Source organism: Coenobita brevimanus, chromosome 100, assembly GCF_032717465.1.
Source record: "Coenobita brevimanus isolate Jiangsu-jjx chromosome 100, ASM3271746v2, whole genome shotgun sequence".
Lineage (NCBI taxonomy): Eukaryota > Metazoa > Arthropoda > Malacostraca > Decapoda > Coenobitidae > Coenobita > Coenobita brevimanus.
Genome location: NC_137053.1, coordinates 8521343 through 8541875, shown reverse-complemented (window position 1 = coordinate 8541875; position 20533 = coordinate 8521343). Strand labels below are relative to the sequence as shown.

Here is a 20533-nt window from a genome sequence, read left to right as displayed (position 1 = left end):
ACTCGAAGAAAAGATTGTCCAACCTTTGGTTGAAGATTAAATGAGAAGGAATGCCGCAACCGAAACTGGAATAAAGATTATGATGAAACTTGACAAGATGGTTTTAACTGGGCTCTTGATGGGTCAGTTTCAGTTTTATATTGACTGAAATTTCCTTAAAGTGTGTTTTGGCCCTTAACCCGCCACGTCCTGTTGACGTATATATACATCCAAACATTTTGTCACTGTGACTCTCGTTGCCGTATATAAATGTGCCGCAATTGCAAGGTCCATTGTTTGCAAGTTTCAAATTTTGCGCATGATTTTTGGTACGTATACATGGGACACCCTCCTCTACAAGATTCCAGGCAGGGACAATGCCTTATCCCGCACGACCTCTCCCCCCCCTCACATGCCATTGTCTCGGCAAATCACCTGTTACCAGTGACCTGGCCAGTAAAGACATGTCATGCCACGGTACGAAATTCAAGGCCAGAGTAATTCCCCAATCGATGACAATGTGGAGAACAAAGTTTACATAGCAGTAGAGGAAGAAAATCAGAAATGATCAGGTAATGTCGCCTAAAATGGTCAGGTATGTTGATGTGTTTGGTGAGTAAAACAATGTTTATATTGCCTATATTATTGTATGAAAACCAATATACTCTCGTACTACATATAAATTCGTACCAAATAAATAAATAAATACCGTTTATGAGTGGTGTGGAATAGTTACCCTCCCATTGAACTCGATATCTTTGGAGCCAGCCTGATAGAAAACCCAGTAAGATAAGGGGTATTGCTACCTGTATCCAGTATTTCAAACCTCAGGTGAGTGGTTTCTGTATGAATTTTCGATTTTTCTCACCAAAAGCAGAGGTTTGAGCCAATTTTTTTTTTTTTTCAAAATTGGTCAGGATTGGGGGGAGTCAGTGGTGGAAAATCATTTGGGACAGGGCAGGTTAATGTTTTACCATTTTAGTTATATTACGAGGAAAATGTTGCTGGGCATCTCCGTGGAGTTTCACACACACACACACACTAGGCACCTAGGAGAGCAGATGCACGTCGCCACCGCTCCATACCTGGCCGACTTGGCCAGTGGCATTACCTAAATTAGTATCTTTATATGAGTCAAGCTTTGTACCAGGTTAGACTAAATGGTGTTCTAATATAAAAAAAGAAGTTTTAAGTAAGACTTGTTCAAACAGAAAAAAAACAAAGCAGCACAAGAATGTGCACAATCAGCTGATCGTTTGTTTAGTCTACAACTGCCCCAGGGAATGTAAGTACTATATGAGCTTTTAGTACTGCAAAATGATCACATACTTTAGTAAAGCAAATTTGGAAAAGAAAAGGGATAAAGGCAGAAAGCAGGATGATGTTTTCTACCAAGAATTGGTTGAACTGAAGACTCACAATAAACTGGTGGAATGAGTACACAGACTAGAGATGGCTTTTCAGATTGAGATTGATGAAATTAAGAAACAGATGCACTTGCAAAAGGAAGAAATAGAAAAATTAGGAAAGGAAGTCGACAAGAAAGACACAACCATAAATAAGCTAACAGTAGAAGTGGGTACACTTAGGAGGAAAATTAGTGAAATGGCAACTACAGTAGTCAACACGAGAGTATTATGGAAGAGTTCAAAAATGATACAGAGACAATGTGGCAAGTAAGCAGTCTGATAGGCCAGAGCAGTGATATTGAGGAGGAGATAACACAGGTGAATGCAGCTGTGCAAAGCTACAAAAATGATGTGAAAACCACTAATGCTGAAGTGGTGAAAGTAAAGAAAGACTTAGAAACAAAGGTGGAAGAAAAAAGTATTAAAAAGGAAGTGAAAAGAATAATCCAAAACAATCCTAAGTTAGTCAGAGATTCAGTAGATATCAACAAATCTATAGTAATCACTGGTATAGAAGAGGAAGAAGTAAAAAACAAGATCTCAAGAGACAAAAAGGAGATGGCAAATGTAATGGGCATATTGAAAGAAGTATCAGAGGAAATCTGTAGTAAAAACATAGAGGAACACAAAACGTTAGGGAAATACTAGAAAAGCAAGACAAGACCTCTAAAGTTAACCTTCCAGAGTGTAAACACCGTGGAGGAGATACTAAAAAATGGAAAGAATCTTATGGAAAAAGAGGAGTTCAAAAATGTATGGATAAAAAGATGCCTAACACAAGAGGAACTGGAAATACTGAAAGAGAAAAGGGAGGAAGCAAAAAAAAAAAAAAAAAAAAAAAATGAGGAAAGATCAGAGGAGGAGAAGAAAACATTTTTTTACAAAGTAATTGGATTGCAGGTACGAAAGTTGTACATAAACAGGAGGGAAAAAGAAAAACAGGAAGGTAGTAGAACCAAATCATGACAAGTATATAAATAAGATGATTAAGTTGATGTACTCAAATGTGGATGGAATGGTATCTAAATTATTAGAGATGAATGATTGTCAGAGAAAATGAACTACATATAATATGCCTAACTGAAACAAAATTAACACCAAGGATATCAAATGACATCCTAAACTTAGAGGAATATAATATATGGAGAAGAGATAGGAACTTAAAAAAAGGAGGAGGATTATAATATTACGGTAACTAAGAAAAATCTAAAGGTCAAAGAAATTGAACTAGATATACCCTCACAAGCAGAACTGATTGCAGCACAGATCAATACATCTGAAGGGAAAGTAATTGTAGCCAATTTGTACATGCCACCCAGATCAAACACATGGGAAAGAGACGAATATGAGGACCTGGTAGAGAGTACAATTCAGAGTTTAAGAGCATTACTACATAAAATGGAAGAGAAATCGGAAAGAATTTTACCAACTGGAGATTTTAATAGAAAAAGGAATTGTAATACTCTAGATATAATAAGCCAAGAAAGCTGTTGGGGCCAAAAGCTCCTGGATCTCGTGCAAAAGTTTTTCCTAACGCAACATGTAAGGGAAAGCACCGGAAAAAGAGGACTCGATGTACCGTCAGTGCTAGATCTCATATTTACTAGGCAAGAAAACGATACTGACAATTTAATATATCACCCTCCATTTGGCAAAAGCGACCATGCAGTACTAAATTGCAACTTGAGGATTGCATATGATATAGTTAACAGCAATGAAAGCTACAAAAAGAGCCTAAACTCTAAAAAGGGAAAGTATCATGACCTAAAGAAGTACTTCTTAGAAATTGCTTGGGAAAAGGAGCTTAGAGGACAAGATTTAAATGCTATATATGAAAAACTCTATGAACTTTATGAAATAGGAGTCCACAAGTACATTCCACAGCCCAAAGAAGCAGAAATGAAAATAAAGAAATACACCGCTTCCCGTTCGATCAGCGAAGTTAAGCAACGTTGGGTCTGGTTAGTACTTGGATGGGTGACCGCCTGGGAACACCAGATGCTGTTGGCATCCCTACGTCAAGTGGGGTTGGTGGAGGATTAGTGCCCCTCCCTGTAAAACAATTAACTCTAAGCCCTTGGCCACCCTGTCTGGGATACATGGCGTCTGGCAATGAATGAATGAATGAATGAATTCAATACAGAATGTAAAAAATCAAAGGAAAAAAGAGATTTGTTGTGGAATAGATACAGAAGACACAGTTGTGAAAGGGCATATAATAATTACAAACAGGCAAGAAACAATTATACAATAATAAGGAGGGAAGCCAAAAAACAGTTTGAGGAGGACATCATAAATAAAAGTAGTGATCAACCAAAGCTATTTTACAGCAACATCAGAAGCAAAACCAAAGAAAAAGATAAAATACAATCGATTACGGATGATGGAATCACCTATACACAAGAGAAGGATATTTGTGAAGCACTAAATAAGAATTTCTAATCAGTTTTTACAGATGAAAAAAATTTTGAGGGATGATGTGGAACATGCATGACCACACATACTACCAGATATACAAACATCAGAAAAAGAAATACAGGAGGAGTTAAGTAAATTAGACAAAGGAAAAGCAAATGGTCCTGATGAAATTTCATGTTGGGTGCTACATGAATGTGCAAAGGAGTTAAGTAAACCATTATTTTTAATTTTTAAGAAATCCTTGAGTCCTGATATTTGGAAGAAAGCAAACATTGTTTCCTTATTCAAGAAAGGGAATAGACAAAATCCACTTAACTACTGACCAGTATCACTAACCAGTGTTGTAAGCAAGGTATTAGAAAAGCTTATAAGAAAAGCTTGGGTAAATCATCTACAAGAACACAATATGATATCAGAAAGACAGTTTGGTTTCAGAAAAGGAAAATCATGTTTTACTAATTTGTTGAGCTACTATGACAGAGCAACAGACACATTACAGGAAAGAGAAGGATGGGTGGACAGTATCTATTTAGATTTCAAGAAAGCATTTGACACAGTACCACACCAAAGACTTTCATGGAAACTGTACCATCAAGGAAGAATTCGAGGCAAACTGTATTGTTGGATGCAAGATTTTCTCATGAAAAGAGAAATGAGAACAGTACTAAGGGGAAATTACTCATCATGGAAAGAAGTGACTAGTGGAGTACCACAGACCTCAGTGCTGGCACCAATAATGTTTTTAGTGTCTATAAATGACACAACAATATTGGAAATGAAAGCTATCTAAAGTGTTTGCAGATGATGCAAAAATACAAAGGAGAATTACTAACACAGACTCTTCTAAAGAGCTATAAGAAGAATTAAATAAATTTCATGAATGGAGTAATACATGGCAAATGGAATTCAATGTGGACAAGTGTCATGTAATCAAGTTTGGTAAAAGTGGAAAAAAGACCAGATTGGGATTATACTGTACGTTAGGAAATAAAACCCTACACACATCAGAAAGAGAGAAGGACCTAGGTGTGATTATCAATAACAGACTATCTCCGGCTGACAACATCAGCGAGAAGGTACGGAACATGAATACATTGCTTGCCAATATGAGAATAGCGTTCACATACATAAATGAAGACATGCTAAGAAAGTTAATAATATCATTCATCAGACCAACCATGGCGTATGCATCCGTAGTTTGGAGTCCTTATCTCATAAAAGACATAGACAAGATTGAAAAAGTTCAAAGGGCCACTACAAGATGAGTACCAAGCTTAAGGGATCAAAGCTACTATGAAAGACTAAATAAACTGAATCTACCAACACTACAGGAGAGAAGGAAAAGAGGTGACATGATTATGCTAAATAAATGCATATCAGGGAAGGAGATAATAGACATAAATGATTACTTAACCTATGGGGAAGCATCAGCAAGAGAACACTGCAAAAAAACTGCATAAGAGGTGATAAAGACGTAAGGAATTTAATTTCCCATATAGAGCAACTGATCAGTGGAATGCGCTACCGAATGAAATAGTGTGTGCCAAAACAATTCACAAATTTAAGGATATGTACTATAAATATGGTTTAAGACACGGGACAGTACGAGCTTGACTCATTCCTGTAAAGATACAATTAGGTAACAACAATTAGGTAAGAACACACACACACCTGTGTTGTAGGTCTCGAGACCGGTCTTAGTCTCGAGACCAGTTTGATGTGGTCTTGGTCTTGATCTTGGTGTCGCTTGACATGGTCTTGGTCTCGAAGCTTCTGGTCTCGGAGTTTTGGCTCGAGACCAGGTCGAGACCAGCATTATAAAGTGCTTCGCGACATGGGGAAAGTTAGAATTTATGATCATACACAGAGAAAAATCATGGCTGATTCAATTCTCGTCGCACCATACAGCGTTGCACTGTCTATAGATACTGCCTGGCTAGTGCTACGGTGATGATGCATGAGTTTAGCCCTGTAAGCGCCGATAGAGTGCGTGCGAGTTGAGAGAGCATGGATGACGTGGCCATTCTCGCTGTGATAATCTCCGTTTGCATGCACGCATGTTTGCAGTTCTGTTCACCTCCGTGTACTTCATATACGTGTATGGTGTGTGCAATTCCCGCACCCTTCGTACACGTACACCACAGGTTTAGCAAGTTCGCTCGGAAAACTTAACCACAAAAATGTCTATTTTCCTATGTTTGTTTCTTCATGCCAATGAAACAATGAAAACAGAAATATTTTACGTAGATTTTCAGTTGTTCACATATATTAAATTTTGTAAATATATTTCCTCCCTTACAAGGGCGTAGCCAGGATTTGGGAGCGATGGGGGCCAAGTCAGACATCAGTGGCTTCCAACCTTTTGGGTTATGACCCTTCAGAGCTTCCAAATGGCTGTCGCGGAGGCCTGCAGTGACTTCTGTGACCTTTTTAAAAATCAGAATATTTTTTAGTGTTTCACAGCCACCCTCACATTTCATACAACTGATTCACCTATGAGCGGGGGGCCACAGCCATTTGGCCCAGTGGCGCTTTCTGGCCCCACTAAAGTAGGGGGGCCACCTGGGGGCCGATAAATCATCTTTAGTAGCAAGAAGGGCAGTGAGCAGACTCGAATGAGGGCCCCTTTCAAGAGGGAAAGTTAGTGAGAACTGTTCTCTCAAACAAATAGTGGGTGCGACCGTAAGGAGTATTTGGACCACTTATGGAAGTAAACTATATTTTTTTTTAATGAAAATTTCTTGCTTCTCACCTCTGTATCCCGAAACCCCTTCAGTTTCTTGTGTAATTTTTCTGAAAAATACATAGTCCCCCTTGACTGTTCATGAGAAAGGAAAGATGAATATGTTGTGTATGGAACGTTTGGGTACGGGTAAAGCTCGCAGAGAAGTGCAAAAATTAGTCTTCCGAAAACCACCTTTCGCATGAGGAAGATACCGCCATCCATGAGTACGATGGCACTTACAAAGTATGCAACAGCATACATTATAACTTCAAAACCGTATTTTCAAAAGTTTAAAAACTTAAAAAACTTTCAAAAGCCGTAACATCGGTGTGCAGGGCAATAGAGAGCTATGACTGCGCCCTGGGGTGCCTGGAAAACGTTTGACACGGGCCAGAAAAAGAAGCAAAATTGTCACGGTCCTGGTGTGGGCCGTGATCCCTCCATACGTACTCTTGAGTTTTGGCTCTGGGAATTATCCCCCATTGCCCTCTTCTCTCTTTCACTCTTCTTAGTAATTGTCTACCCAGAAACTCCTCGACCGCTTGGTCTTGGTCTTAGTCTTGGTCTCGGAGGGTCTGGTCTTGGTCTTGGTCTCGGAGGATCTGGTCTTGGTCTTGGTCTTGGTCTCGGAGGGTCTGGTCTTGGTCTTGGTCATGGTATTGAGGTGCCTGGTCTTGATTACAAAACTGACACACACACAGAGGGGAGGGGAGTGTTCCACATTTACAGTCCTATATCTATTACTTCATTGATGCTAAATCAGACGATTTTATTCAGCAGAAATGGTGGAAACTATGGTGACTGTGGTTGTGGAAGCTGGGATGATGGTAGTGGTGGTAGCTGTGGTGATGGTGGTGGTGATGATGGTAGTGGTAGATATGATGATGATTGTGGTGGTAACTATGATGATTGTGGTGGTGGTAGCTGTGATGATGATGGTGTTGGTCGTAGTTGTGATGATGATGGTGGTGATGGTAGCTGTGGTGGTGGTGATGCTGATGCTAGCTGTGATGATGATGATGGTGATAGTGGTAGCAGCAGTGATGATGAGGGTAATGGTGGTAGCTGTGATGATTGTGGTCTGGGCAGCTGTGATGATGATGATGGTCGTGGTGGTGGTAGCTGTGATGATGGTGGTGTGGCAGCTGTGGTGGTGGTGGTGGTAGGTACGGTATGGTATGGCGATGGTGGTGGTAGCTATTCAGAATCAGCCGGCATTTCAGCAAGTGATTTTAGGTCCTTCGTAAATCACTTTCCACAGAGGGAAGCACGGTTATGAAATACCTCTCATTTGGATAAGTGCTACCGGGCCTTGAGGTGCTTGTACTAATTATAATTTCTTTTTAACGTCTAAGTCAGTGGTTCTTAACCTTTTTTGAGTCACGGACCCCTTCGAGAATCTGGTGAAAGCTATGAACCCCTTCCCTACAAAAATGCACATAAGCACATAAACACAGCATTTTGCATGCAATTAATATACTTTCTTTTACTGAAAACTACCACACGCACTGTATGACACACAAAGTACAAAACAGTCTTTACGAGAATTATGTTTCTCACTCTTTTTTATGCAAAAACTAATGGCCACTAGATGAAAAAACGAAATACATCCAACCTGTGCAAATTAAACAAAACAAAAAAATTTAATTCAGCTCAAAAGTTCATTTCAATGAGAGGGTTGTTGTTTGGTTTGAATAAGGAGACGAAATTGTGGAGTGGTCTTTAACAATGCAACACGCATGTCATCGTTGACATCCAGTTGATTTCGACTTTTCGTTTTGATAGAAACAAGCGCTGAAAACCGTGACTCACAAACGTAATCAGAGCACCCATAGCCCGCTTTGCCAGACAAGGGTAGGCTTGTGTCAACGAACACCAGAATTCTTCAAGACTCTATTTTTTTTATTTTTTTCAGCTAATGATGCCAAATGGGATCAAGCAATATCGCTAAATTGTTCTCAATTATTCTGACCTTCACGGACCCCCTGAAGCCCATCTATGGACCCCCAAGGGGTCCATGGACCCCAGGTTAAGAACCCCTGGTTTAAGTAGTATTTAAGATTGGCAAAACTATCTATCTATCTATCTATTGCCAGACGCCTCAATCCCGTTTGGGGTGGCCACAAACAAATCGCCTCCAAGTCGCCCTGTCCCCCGCCATTTCACTGCCCTGCTCCCAACTCACACCCCCCTCTCTCATATACCTCTCCACCCCATCCCTCCATCTCATCCTCGGCCTCCCCCTCCCTCTTCCCCCCTCCACCTCACTCACATACACTCTCTTCGTCAGTCTTTCACCCTCCATCCTCTCCACATGGCCAAACCACCTCAGTGTGTTCCTCATAACGCTTCCTATCACATCCACATCCACACCACAACGCTCCTTTATATCCTCATTCGTCAGCCTGTCTCTCCACGTGACTCCACAGGCTCCTCTTAAATAACTCATTTCCACTGCTCTCACTCTTGACTTGTGTCCTTCCAACAATGTCCAAGCTTCACTTCCGTACGTTAGAGTTGGTATCACAATACTGTCATGTAGTAACTTTTTCACTTCCATGCTCACTTCCCTATTTCTTATCACTGCTTTCAAAGAACCAGCAACCTTTCTTCCCTGCTGTACCCTTTCAAGCACTTCACCCTCCAAACCTCCATCCTTACTCATCACACTACCCAAGTACTTAAACGTACTCACATTTTCCAATTCCTCACCATCCAACCTCGCTGTACATTCACTAACTTCACCTCTCTCAAAGACCATCACTTTACTCTTCCCTACATTCACCTTTAGATTCCGTTTCTTACACACTCTCAAACTCATCCACCAAGCCTAATTAATTTAATATTATTAACAAATCAGTTAGATAGACTGCTGTTGTGGGATATAATCTTCATGTTTTATCTTCTTTTCGACATGTAGGTATTTTATCAGTCAGTATGTTATACATGCATCATCTAATCCTGTGTTGCTCCATGAGGAGCGTAGAAGCTCGGGGCTAGGCAAGTCGTTCCTGACATTTAAGATGAGAGTGACTAGCCTCACTCATCCCTGAGTGGCATTAAGTGAGCAATAAAACCCCAACAACTCCTTGGATATAAACCTACACAGGCTCAATTCGGCTGGAGCGCCCTAGTTACCCACTAAACCACCAGGCATGTTATATCTGGTGTATATTGTTGAAACTTGAAGAAACAACATTCACTTTAATTGCATAGTTGATGCCTAGGAAATGCATGGAATATTGTTGTTAACAACAGGATTCATCTTTAATGCAATATATAATAATGAAGAAATCCCTGCACATTGTATCTGAGACTAGCTACCGATGGCAGTAGTATATGACTGCATATTGGCTGACAGTGACAGGTCTTGCTCCGCCTGATAACACGCTAACCTCTACCTTCCCTACTCCCGTCTCTACATTACCTTATATCTTCCAGACTACAGCACACACACACACACACACACACACACACACACACACACACACACACACACACACACACACACACACACACACACACACACACACACACACACACACACACACACAGTTACCATATTATTAAAATCAGCTACGTCCTATATAAACGCCATAGTGGTGGCAATATTTTTAAGATAATACCACATGCAAGGTAAATGCAATGAATGTGTTTAAGAACATTTTATAGGAGTATATGGCCTAGCAGTATTCCTAGATAGTGACAGAGGGGACAGTCACCATTCACTTACTCGATGTAATGCTGCCTTTAGGTGAATCTGAACTGAGTGGCACGTCAAATGCTTTACTGTAATCTTAAAAAAAAAAAAAAAAAAAAAAAACATATTACGGTGGAAACATATAAGGGTGGAAGTGGAGTTAGCAGGGGAGTGAAAGATAAAAATGGTAGATTACTAGTGGAGAAGGGAGAAAGAGTGAGCAGATGGAGAGAACACTTTAAGGAATTGTTGAACGTGGAGGATGGAAGTAATGCGAGTATAAGTGGCTGGGGAATGGCTGGAAGAAGGAGGGAGGTGAGAAGACAGGAAGAAATCAGTAGGATAGAAGTTGTGGAAGCAATGAAGAAAGTTAAATCAGGGAAAGCCCCAGGAATTGATGGAGTGTGTGGTGAAATGCTGAAGCATGGGGGAGAGATAGTAGTAGAATGGATGTGGAAGATGTGCAGATTGGCCTGGGAGGAAGGTAGAGTCCCGGAGGATTGGAAGTCAGGTATAATTATTCCCTTGTACAAAGGAAAAGGGGAAAAAGAAGTGTGTGGTAATCATAAGGGCATTTGTCTTCTTAGCATAATAGGAAAAGTATATGGTAGGATACTTATTGACAGAGTTAGAGAAAGAACAGAGAAATTAGTTGGAGAAGAACAGGGAGGCATTAGGAAGGGAAGAGGTTGTGTAGATCAGATATTCATTCTCAGATCTTTAGTGGAAAAGTTTCTAGAGAAGGGAAAGAAGTTGTATGCGGCTTTCATGGATTTGGAGAAAGCATATGACAGGGTGGATAGACTAGGATTGTGGAAAGTGTTAAGAATATATGGAATAGATGGGAAGTTGTTGAATGCTGTGAAGAGTATGTACGATGGTGCGAAGGCTGCAGTGCGTGTGGATGGTGAACTAAGTGAATTTTTCTCTTTGAAAGTTGGGTTGAAACAGGGATGTGTCATGTCTCCATGGTTGTTCAATCTGTACATGGATGGGGTAATAAAAGAGGTACAAGGTAGGGTAGTGGATGTTGGAGTGGTCCTGGTGAGAGAGGATAGTGTTTGGAAACTCCCTGTACTGTTGTTTGCAGATGATACCGTGTTGTTGAGTGAAGACGAAGGGGAGCTGCAAGGCTTGGTGGATGAGTTTGAGAGAGTGTGTAAGAAACGGAACCTAAAGGTGAATGTAGGGAAGAGTAAAGTGATGGTCTTTGAGAGAGGTGAAGTCAGTGAATGTACAGCAAGGTTGGATGGTGAGGAATTGGAAAATGTGAGTACGTTTAAGTACTTGGGTAGTGTGATGAGTAAGGATGGAGGTTTGGAGGGTGAAGTGCTTGAAAGGGTACAGCAGGGAAGAAAGGTTGCTGGTTCTTTGAAAGCAGTGATAAGAAACAGGGAAGTGAGCATGGAAGTGAAAAAGTTACTACATGACAGTATTGTGATACCAACTCTAACGTACGGAAGTGAAGCTTGGACGTTGTTGGAAGGACACAAGTCAAGAGTGAGAGCCGTGGAAATGAGTTATTTAAGAGGAGCCTGTGGAGTCACATGGAGAGACAGGCTGACGAATGAGGATATAAAGGAGCGTTGTGGTGTTGATGTGGATGTGATAGGAAGCGTTATGAGGAACACACCGAGGTGGTTTGGCCATGTGGAGAGGATGGAGGGTGAAAGACTGACGAAGAGAGTGTATGTGAGTGAGGTGGAGGGGGAAAGAGGGAGGGGGAGGCCGAGGATGAGATGGAGAGGTGGGGTGGAGAGGTATATGAGGGAGGGGGGTGTGAGTTGGGAGCAGGGGAGTGAAATGGCGAGGGACAGGGCGACTTGGAGGCGATTTGTTTGTGGCCACCCCAAACGGGATTGAGGCGTCTGGCAATAGATAGATAGACGGTGGAAGTTAATCCTAGAACCAAATGACGCATGATTGTTTAGTGGGTTAAGGTGCTTCAGCCGAATGGGACTGGCAATAGTTTACATGCAAAGGATAGCTAAGATATATAGCTTACATAAAGCCACTCAGGAGAAAGTGAAGGAGGCAACCCTCGCCTTAAATACTGGGACCGAGTAGCCTTGTTGCCCAGTAGATTCTCGCCTTTCCCAAATGTGAACCCCGAAAGTAGGACCCCATGAAGTGCGGGACATTAGGCTAATCTTTAGGGACGAATGGTCGGACATTCCATCTCTGGCTTAAAATTAAGGTATCCCGGTGACCAGCGGACTCAACGGTTTGTGTTTGGCTTTATGACGGAAAATTACTAATTATTATTATTAGATGCGTGCAATAAAAAAACAAAAAACAAGACAGGATATGTTTCAGTATGTCTCTCTAATTACATCTAGTAATTTATGTAGAGATAGAACTCTGTCTGTCAAAGACGATGTAGGTAAACAGATCTTCCTATAATGACTAATCTACTTGTCTGGTAAAGTTGATCTGTCTACAGATGCAAATCAGTCTGTCTAGCTATCCACGGTTTCTCTTCAGATAAATTGGTAGGGTGATATAGATAACTCTAAATCAGTCTAGCCAGGTAATGAAAAATATCAAAGGATATTCATCTATCGATGCATCTGTTTACTCTGTCTACACACACACACACACACACACACACACACACACACACACACACACACACACACACATTTTCTGTGCATTGGATTACATTCTCTTGCAGTTATTAACTTTCACACACACACACACACACACACACACACACACACACACACACACACACACACACACACACACACACACACACACACACACACACACACACACACACTCACACACACACACACACATTTCTGTGCATTGGATTACATTCTCTTGCAGTTATTAACTTTCACACACACACACACACACACACACACACACACACACACACACACACACACACACACACACACACACACACACACACACACACACACACACCTTTTCTGTGCATTGGATTACATTCTCTTGCAGTTATTAACTTTCACACACACACACACACACACACACACACACACACACACACACACACACAAACACACACACACACACACACACACACACACACTCATTTCTGTGCATTGGATTACATTCTCTTGCAGTTATTAACTTTCACACACACACACACACACACACACACAACCATCAGTGAACTAACAGTGGAATTGAGCACACTTAGGAAGAAAATGAGTGAAATGGCAAGTACAGTAGTCAATCACGAGAGTGTTATGGAAGAGTTAAAAAATGATACAGAGACAATTAGGCAAGTAAGCAGTCTAATAGACCAGAGCAGTGATATTGAGGAGAAGGTAACACAGGTGAATGAAGCTGTGCAAAGCTACAAAAATGATGTGGAAACCACGTATGCTGAAATGGTGAAAGTAAAGAAAGACTTAGAAACAAGGGTGGAGGAAAAAAGCATTAAACAGGAAGTGAAAAGAATAATTCAAAACAATCCAAAGTTAGTCAGAGACTCAGTAGATATAAACAAACCTATAGTAATCACTGGTATAGAAGAGGAAGAAGTAAAAAACAAGATCACAAGAGACAAAAAGGAGATGGCAAATGTAAAGAGCTTACTGAAAGAAGTATCAGAGGAAATCTGTAGTAAAGACATAGAAGAACACAAAAGGTTAGGGAAATACTAGAAAAGCAAGACAAGACCTCTAAAGGTGACTTTCCAGAGTGTAAACAGTGTGGAGGAGATACTAAAAAATGGAAAGAATCTTATGGAAAAAGAGGAGTTAAAAAATGTATGGATAAAAAGATGCCTAACACAAGAGGAACTGGAATTACTAAAAGAGAAGAGGGAGGGCGCAAAAACAAAAAATGAGGGAAGATCAGAAGAGGAGAAGAATACATTTTTTTTTACAAAGTAATAGGATTGCAGGTACGAAAGTGGTAAACAAACAGGAGGGAATAAAAAGGAGGAAGGTAGTAGAACCTCGTCATGACAAGTATATAAACAAGATGATAAAGTTGATGTACTCAAATGTGGATGGAATGGTATCTAAATTACTAGAGATAAATGATTATGTCAGAGAAAATGAACCACAAATAATATGCCTAACTGAAACAAAATTAACACCAAGGATATCCAATGACATACTAAACTTAGAGGAATACAATATATGGAGAAGAGACAGAAATTTAAAAAAAGGAGGAGGATTTATAATATTAACTAAGAAAAATCTAAAAGTCAATGAAAAAAACTAGATATATTATCACAAGTAGAACTGATTGCAGTAGAGATCAACACATCTGAAGGGAAAGTAATTGTAGCCAATTTGTACATGCCACCCACATCAAGCACATGGGAAAGAGACTAATATGAGAACCTGGCAGAGAGTACAGTTCAGAGTTTAAGATCATTACTACATAAAATGGAAGAGAAATCGGAAAGAATTATACTAACTGGAGATTTTAATACAAATATAAATTGGAATACTCTACATATAATTAGCCAAGAAAGCTGTTGGGACCAAAAGCTCCTGGATCTCGTGCAAGAGTTTTTCCTAACGCAACATGTGAGGGAAACCACCAGAAAAAGAGGACTCGATGTACCCTAAATGCTAGATCTAATATTTAATAGGCAAGAAAATTATATTGACAGTTTAATATATCACCCTCCACTCGGCAAAAGAGATCATGCAGTACCAAATTACAACTTCAGGATAGCATATGAAATAGTTAACAGCAATGAAAGTTACAAAAATAGTCTAAACTATAAAAAGGGAAATTATCAAGACCTAAAGAAGTATTTCTTAGAAGTTGATTGGGAAAATGAGCTTAGAGGACAAGATTTAAATGCTGTATATAAAAAATTCTGTGATTTTTATGAAATAGGAGTCCAGAAGTACATCCCACAGCACAAAGAAGCAGATATGAAAATACAGAAGTGGTTCAATACAGAATGTAAAAATTCAAGAAGAAAGAAGAGATTTGTTGTGGAATAGATACAGAAGACACAATAGTGAAAGGGCGTATAATAATTACAAAGAGGCAAGAAACGATTATACAAGAATAAGGAGGGAAGCCCAAAAACAGTTTGAGGAGGATATAATAAATAAAAGTAGTGATCAACCAAAGCTGTTTTACAGCTACATCAGAAGCAAAGCCAAAGTAAAAGATATAATACAATCCATTACGGACGAGGGAATCACTTATACACAAGAGAAAGCACTAAATAAGAATTTCCAATTAGGTTTTACAGAAGAAAAAAATGTTGAGAGGGACTATGTGGAACATGCATGTCCACACATACTACCAGATATACAAATAGCAGAAAAAGTAATGCAGGAGGAGTTAAGTAAATTAGACAGAGGAAAAGCAAGTGGTCCTGATGAAATTTCTTGTTGGGTACTACGAGAATGTGCAAAAGAGTTAAGTAAACCATTAGTTTTAATTTTCAAGAAATCCTTGAGTCAAGGTAAACTACCTGATATTTGGAAGAAACCAAATATTGTCCCCTTATTCAAGAAAGGAAATAGACAAAATCCACTCAACTACCGACCAGTATCACTGACCAGTGTTGTAAGCAAGGTATTAGAAAAGCTTATAAGAAAAGCTTGGGTAAATCATCTAGAAGAACACAGTATGATAACAGAAAGACAGTTTGGTTTCAGAAAAGGAAAATCATGTGTTACTAATCTGTTGAGCTACTATGACAGAGTAACAAACACAATACGGGAAAGAGAAGGATGGGTGGACAGTATCTATTTAGATTTCAAGAAAGCTTTTGACACAGTACCACACCAAAGACTTTTATGGAAACTATCATCAAGGAGGAATTCGAGGCAAACTGTTTTGTTGGATGCAAGATTTTCTCATAAAAAGAGAAATGAGAACAGTACTAAGAGGAAACTACTCATCATGGAAAGAAGAGACTAGTGGAGTACCACAGGGCTCAGTGCTGGCACCAATCACGTTTTTAGTGTATATAAATGATATAAACAGTAACACTGGAAATGAGAGCTATCTGAACATGTTTGCAGATGATGCAAAAATATAAAGGAGAAATACTAACACAGACTCTTGTAAACAGCTACAAGAAGAATTAAATAAACTTCATGAATGGAGTAATACATGGCAAATGGAATTTAATGTGGACAAGTGTCATGTAATCAAGTTTGGTAAAAGTGGAAAAAGACCTGATTGGGATTATAAGTTAGGAAATAAAACCCTATACACATCTGAAAGAGAGGACCTAGGTGTGTTTATCAGTAACAGACTATCTCCGGCTGACCACATCAGCAAGAAGGTACGGAACATGTATACACTGCTTGCAAATATGAGAATAGTATTCACATACGTAAATGAAGACATGCTAAGAAGGATAATAACATCATTCATTAGACCAACCCTGGAATATGCATCAGTAGTCTGGAGTCCTCATCTCAAAAAACACATAGACAAGATTGATAAAGTTCAAAGGGCCGCTACAAGATGGATACCAAGCTTAAGGGACCTAAGCTACGAAGAAAGACTAAATAAACTGAATCTACCAACACTACAGGAGAGAAGGAAAAGAGGTGACATGATAATGCCATATAAGTGCATATCAGGGAAGGAGAAAATAGACATCAATGATTACTTAACATATGGAGAAGCATCAGCAAGAGGACACTGCAAAAAACTGCATAAGAAGAGAGGTGATAAAGACGTAAGGAAGTTCAATTTCCCAAACAAAGCAATTGATCAATGTAATGCACTACCGAATGAAATAGTGTGTGCCAAAACAATTCACAAATTTAAGGATATGTACGATAAATATGGTTTAAGACACTTGACAGTACGAGCTTGACTCATTCCTGTAAAGACACAATTAGGTAAGAACAATTAGGTAAGAACACACACACACACACACACACACACACACACACACACACACACACACACACACACACACACACACACACACACACACACACACACACATTTTCTGTGCACTGGATTACATTCTCTTACAGTTATTAACTTTCACACACACACACACACACACACACACACACACACACACACACACACACACACACACACACACACACACACACACACACACACACACACATTTTTTGTGCAGTTGATTATATTCTCTTGCAGTTATTAACTTTCACACATACTCAATTCTACGCTAGCAGACTTACTTACATATACAGTCATAAACATTTACATTTAATAAAACAACTGAGACGGTCAGATTACACCAAACAGTTATAATAATATAAGAAAATATATTCAGATTTTCTCTGTCTATCTATCTATAGCCAGGCACCATAATCCCATTAGGGGTGATCATTTGTCTGTGAGTTGGTTGTTTTGTGGGGAGGGGCACTAACCCTCCACCAACCCACTTGCTGACACGTAGGGAACACGTTTGGGTTGGTTATATGGTTACCACCCAGCATTGTAAATGGTTTCCTGGCTTATAGGAAAACATTTGGCGTGTCACTTAATGTAAAGCCACCAGAAAGGGAAAGAGTAGTAACAAAAAGTGACAGGAAAGATCGGAGAAATAGGACGATAGAGGGCAGACACAGAAAAAGTGATAAAGGTGAAGGAAGGAGCAGGCAGCACCACATCAAGTGAGTGGATGATGGTCGCCACCACCTACTATCCTGAACATTTAAGAGTTGATAACTGCGTATTAAATCATAGGCAATGCTACACTGTTGCAACTCTCCAGCTGACCAAGCACATAACCCCCAACTCCCTGCACACCTAACTAAGCTCATAACCCTCCTCCCCCCCCCCCCTCTTGCGATCTTTTCTTTTAAAGTCAGGCAAAGGGAAAGCCTGGATGACACATATCCTGGGCCCTTCAGATTTCTTGGGCAGGTCGCATTGAAAACCCTGGAAATATATATATATTTTTTTTCGACCTTTATATTATTAAAAAAAAAAAAATCTTAAGTCACAGCATTCTACCTATCAAAAGGCACCAGTTCACTATAAGACACATAACTATGGAAAATTTCATTAATGTTTTCTGAGTTCTGGCCCAGAAACAAAATTATATATACATCCTGCCAGCCGCCCTGCCACCCAACTCTACGGACGGACACCTATTGATCCCAGTGATAAACATAATTAACTCTATGCTGTTGCAACTCTCCATCTGACCAAACATATATTCCCCACCTCCCTGCATACCTAACCAAGCGTACAATGACTCTTACACTCTAATCTTTTCTATTAATGGTGGGCATAAGGAGAATGCCTTGAGGACAACCTGGGCCCTTCAGATTCCTTGTGCAGGTCGCATTGAAATCTCTGGAATATTTTTTTTTTTTCCCTTAAAAAAGTACTTTAGAAAACATTTCACCTATTAAAAGGTATCAGTTCACTATGACACATAAGTATGTGAAATTTCATGACTCTATAATGAACAATTTCAGAGTTCTGGCCCGGAAATGAAATCTCTATGCCCAGCCAGCCGCCTTGTCGCGCAGCTCTACGGACAGACACCTATTGATCCCAGTGATAAGAACACCCTATCTGACTCTGTCAAGTGGAGGGTAATAATACTACGATGGTTCAAAAGAAACTAACAGAAGAATGCTTAAAATTGGCTAATGAATAGTGGAACGATATAATATATGATATAAAGGAAAAGAAAAACCCAAGAGAAATTTTAAAAATGTAAGTGAAGGTATGGGTAATAAAATGGGAGAGAATATACTGTAGGAAATACGAGTATGATAAATAAAAGCGTAAGAGACCTAGAAAATGGTGAGGATTTAGAGGCAGCCTTTTGAAGAGAATAATCGAATGTTTGTCGGGTAACTGAAGAAGAAAAACATAGAATTTGATAAAGATCGCGAGAACGAACGTGGACAGAATAGCACCATATGAAACATTAGTTGTACACAGATTTGCTGATTCTGGAACAATTAATGAAGTTGAAGTTTCTCACTTTTGGAGGACCATTAAAGAAAAGATACTTGGTACTTCAGGAATTATGAGAAATATCATCATCAGTGCACCACAGAGCATTATTATATTTATAATTCATATCTATAATACCTCATTTTCTGTTGAATACTTTCCCTATGTCTTTTAAAACCACAAAGTTGGTTTTTAATCCAAAAGCTGATAGAGAGGGAAGCCTTCATGTGATGGCACCAATATGGCCGGACGAATCCACTTACCAGTTAAACAACGTCCGTTAGGTCCATCCCTATCCTCTGACTGGAAGACTGTGGACTGCAACACAAAGCAACGTCATCCAGAAGTCCGCCGGGTTTAAGTCGTGAAGAGTCAGTGGCCACAGTAGCAACAGTGGCTGTGATAATTGAGGTGGAGGAGTTGGTGTGGATGATATGAGTAAAATTACTTGATAGCAGCGAGAATACAATAAAGTGTAAAAGACGTGCTCTAACTGAAAGATTTAAGAGACGTGATGTTTATTGGATGATGGCAGGGATGGAGGAGCTGTTAGAATTATCCTTATTTTTATGCAGCTCCTTGTGTTTTTTCTTACTAAACGGGTGATTTTTAAAAATGAGTTGGAGGGGATCGGGCGGCTGTCATGAGAAAAAGTATGTGATGGTAACAGCAGTAAAGAATAAATAAATGCTGGTACTAAACGGGGTTGATGATTTTTATGCTATAACTGATTTTTTTTTTTTTTAATGGAAGGAGTAATTGGTGTTTTTATGCTGTTAGTGAACGGTTTTGTGTTTTCATGCTGTTGGTGAATAGTGCTATTTATGCTCTTATTGAAAGGTGTTTTTAATTATTTGGCTCAAGCATGTTTGGTGTTTTTATGCTGCTATTAAAGGGTGCTTCGCTTTTCAGAAAGATATGGTGTTAGTGAAGGGTGTTTGGTGTTACAGAAGGGTGTTTGAGGCTGTTTAAGTTGTACTAGAGAGTGCTTGGTATTTACAAAGACTAAAAAGTGTTTAATGGATTTATTATAAAAAGGTGTTTGGGGTTTTCTTGCTGCAACTGAAAGATGTTTGCTTATTTTTTGCTGCTACTGTACAGTGTATGGTGTTTCAGTGGATGACTGTGGCGGTGAAGGAGCTGGTGGAAGTACTGGAGGTGGAGGGCGTGGGTCGGCTGGTTCTGGTACCGAGTCTATTGAGAGCCATCCTACTGCACTGTGCCAACAACGAAACACCACCACTCCACAATCTCAGGTCGGATCAGTCTCTCTCTCTCTCTCTCTCTCTCTCTCTCTCTCTCTCTCTCTCTCTCTCTCTCTCAGTCGTATTAATATCCTTATCTTTTATTTTAAATAAGTTTTGATATTTTACGGTTGCAGAATAAACTTTAGATTTCCATTATGGTACTGGCTAATACAAA

General features: G+C 39.6%; 1 protein-coding gene across 1 annotated transcript in view; it reads left to right on the top strand.

Moving 5' to 3' along the window:
- The window catches only part of LOC145414572 (beta-alanyl-bioamine nonribosomal peptide synthetase ebony-like), a 178681-nt gene that overhangs the window by 82819 nt on the left and 75329 nt on the right, over positions 1-20533 (top strand). The window contains exon 6 of the mRNA XM_080284090.1: positions 20228-20367. Coding sequence (XP_080140216.1) covers positions 20228-20367 — 140 coding nt within the window. The remainder of the gene's footprint in view (positions 1-20227; positions 20368-20533) is intronic.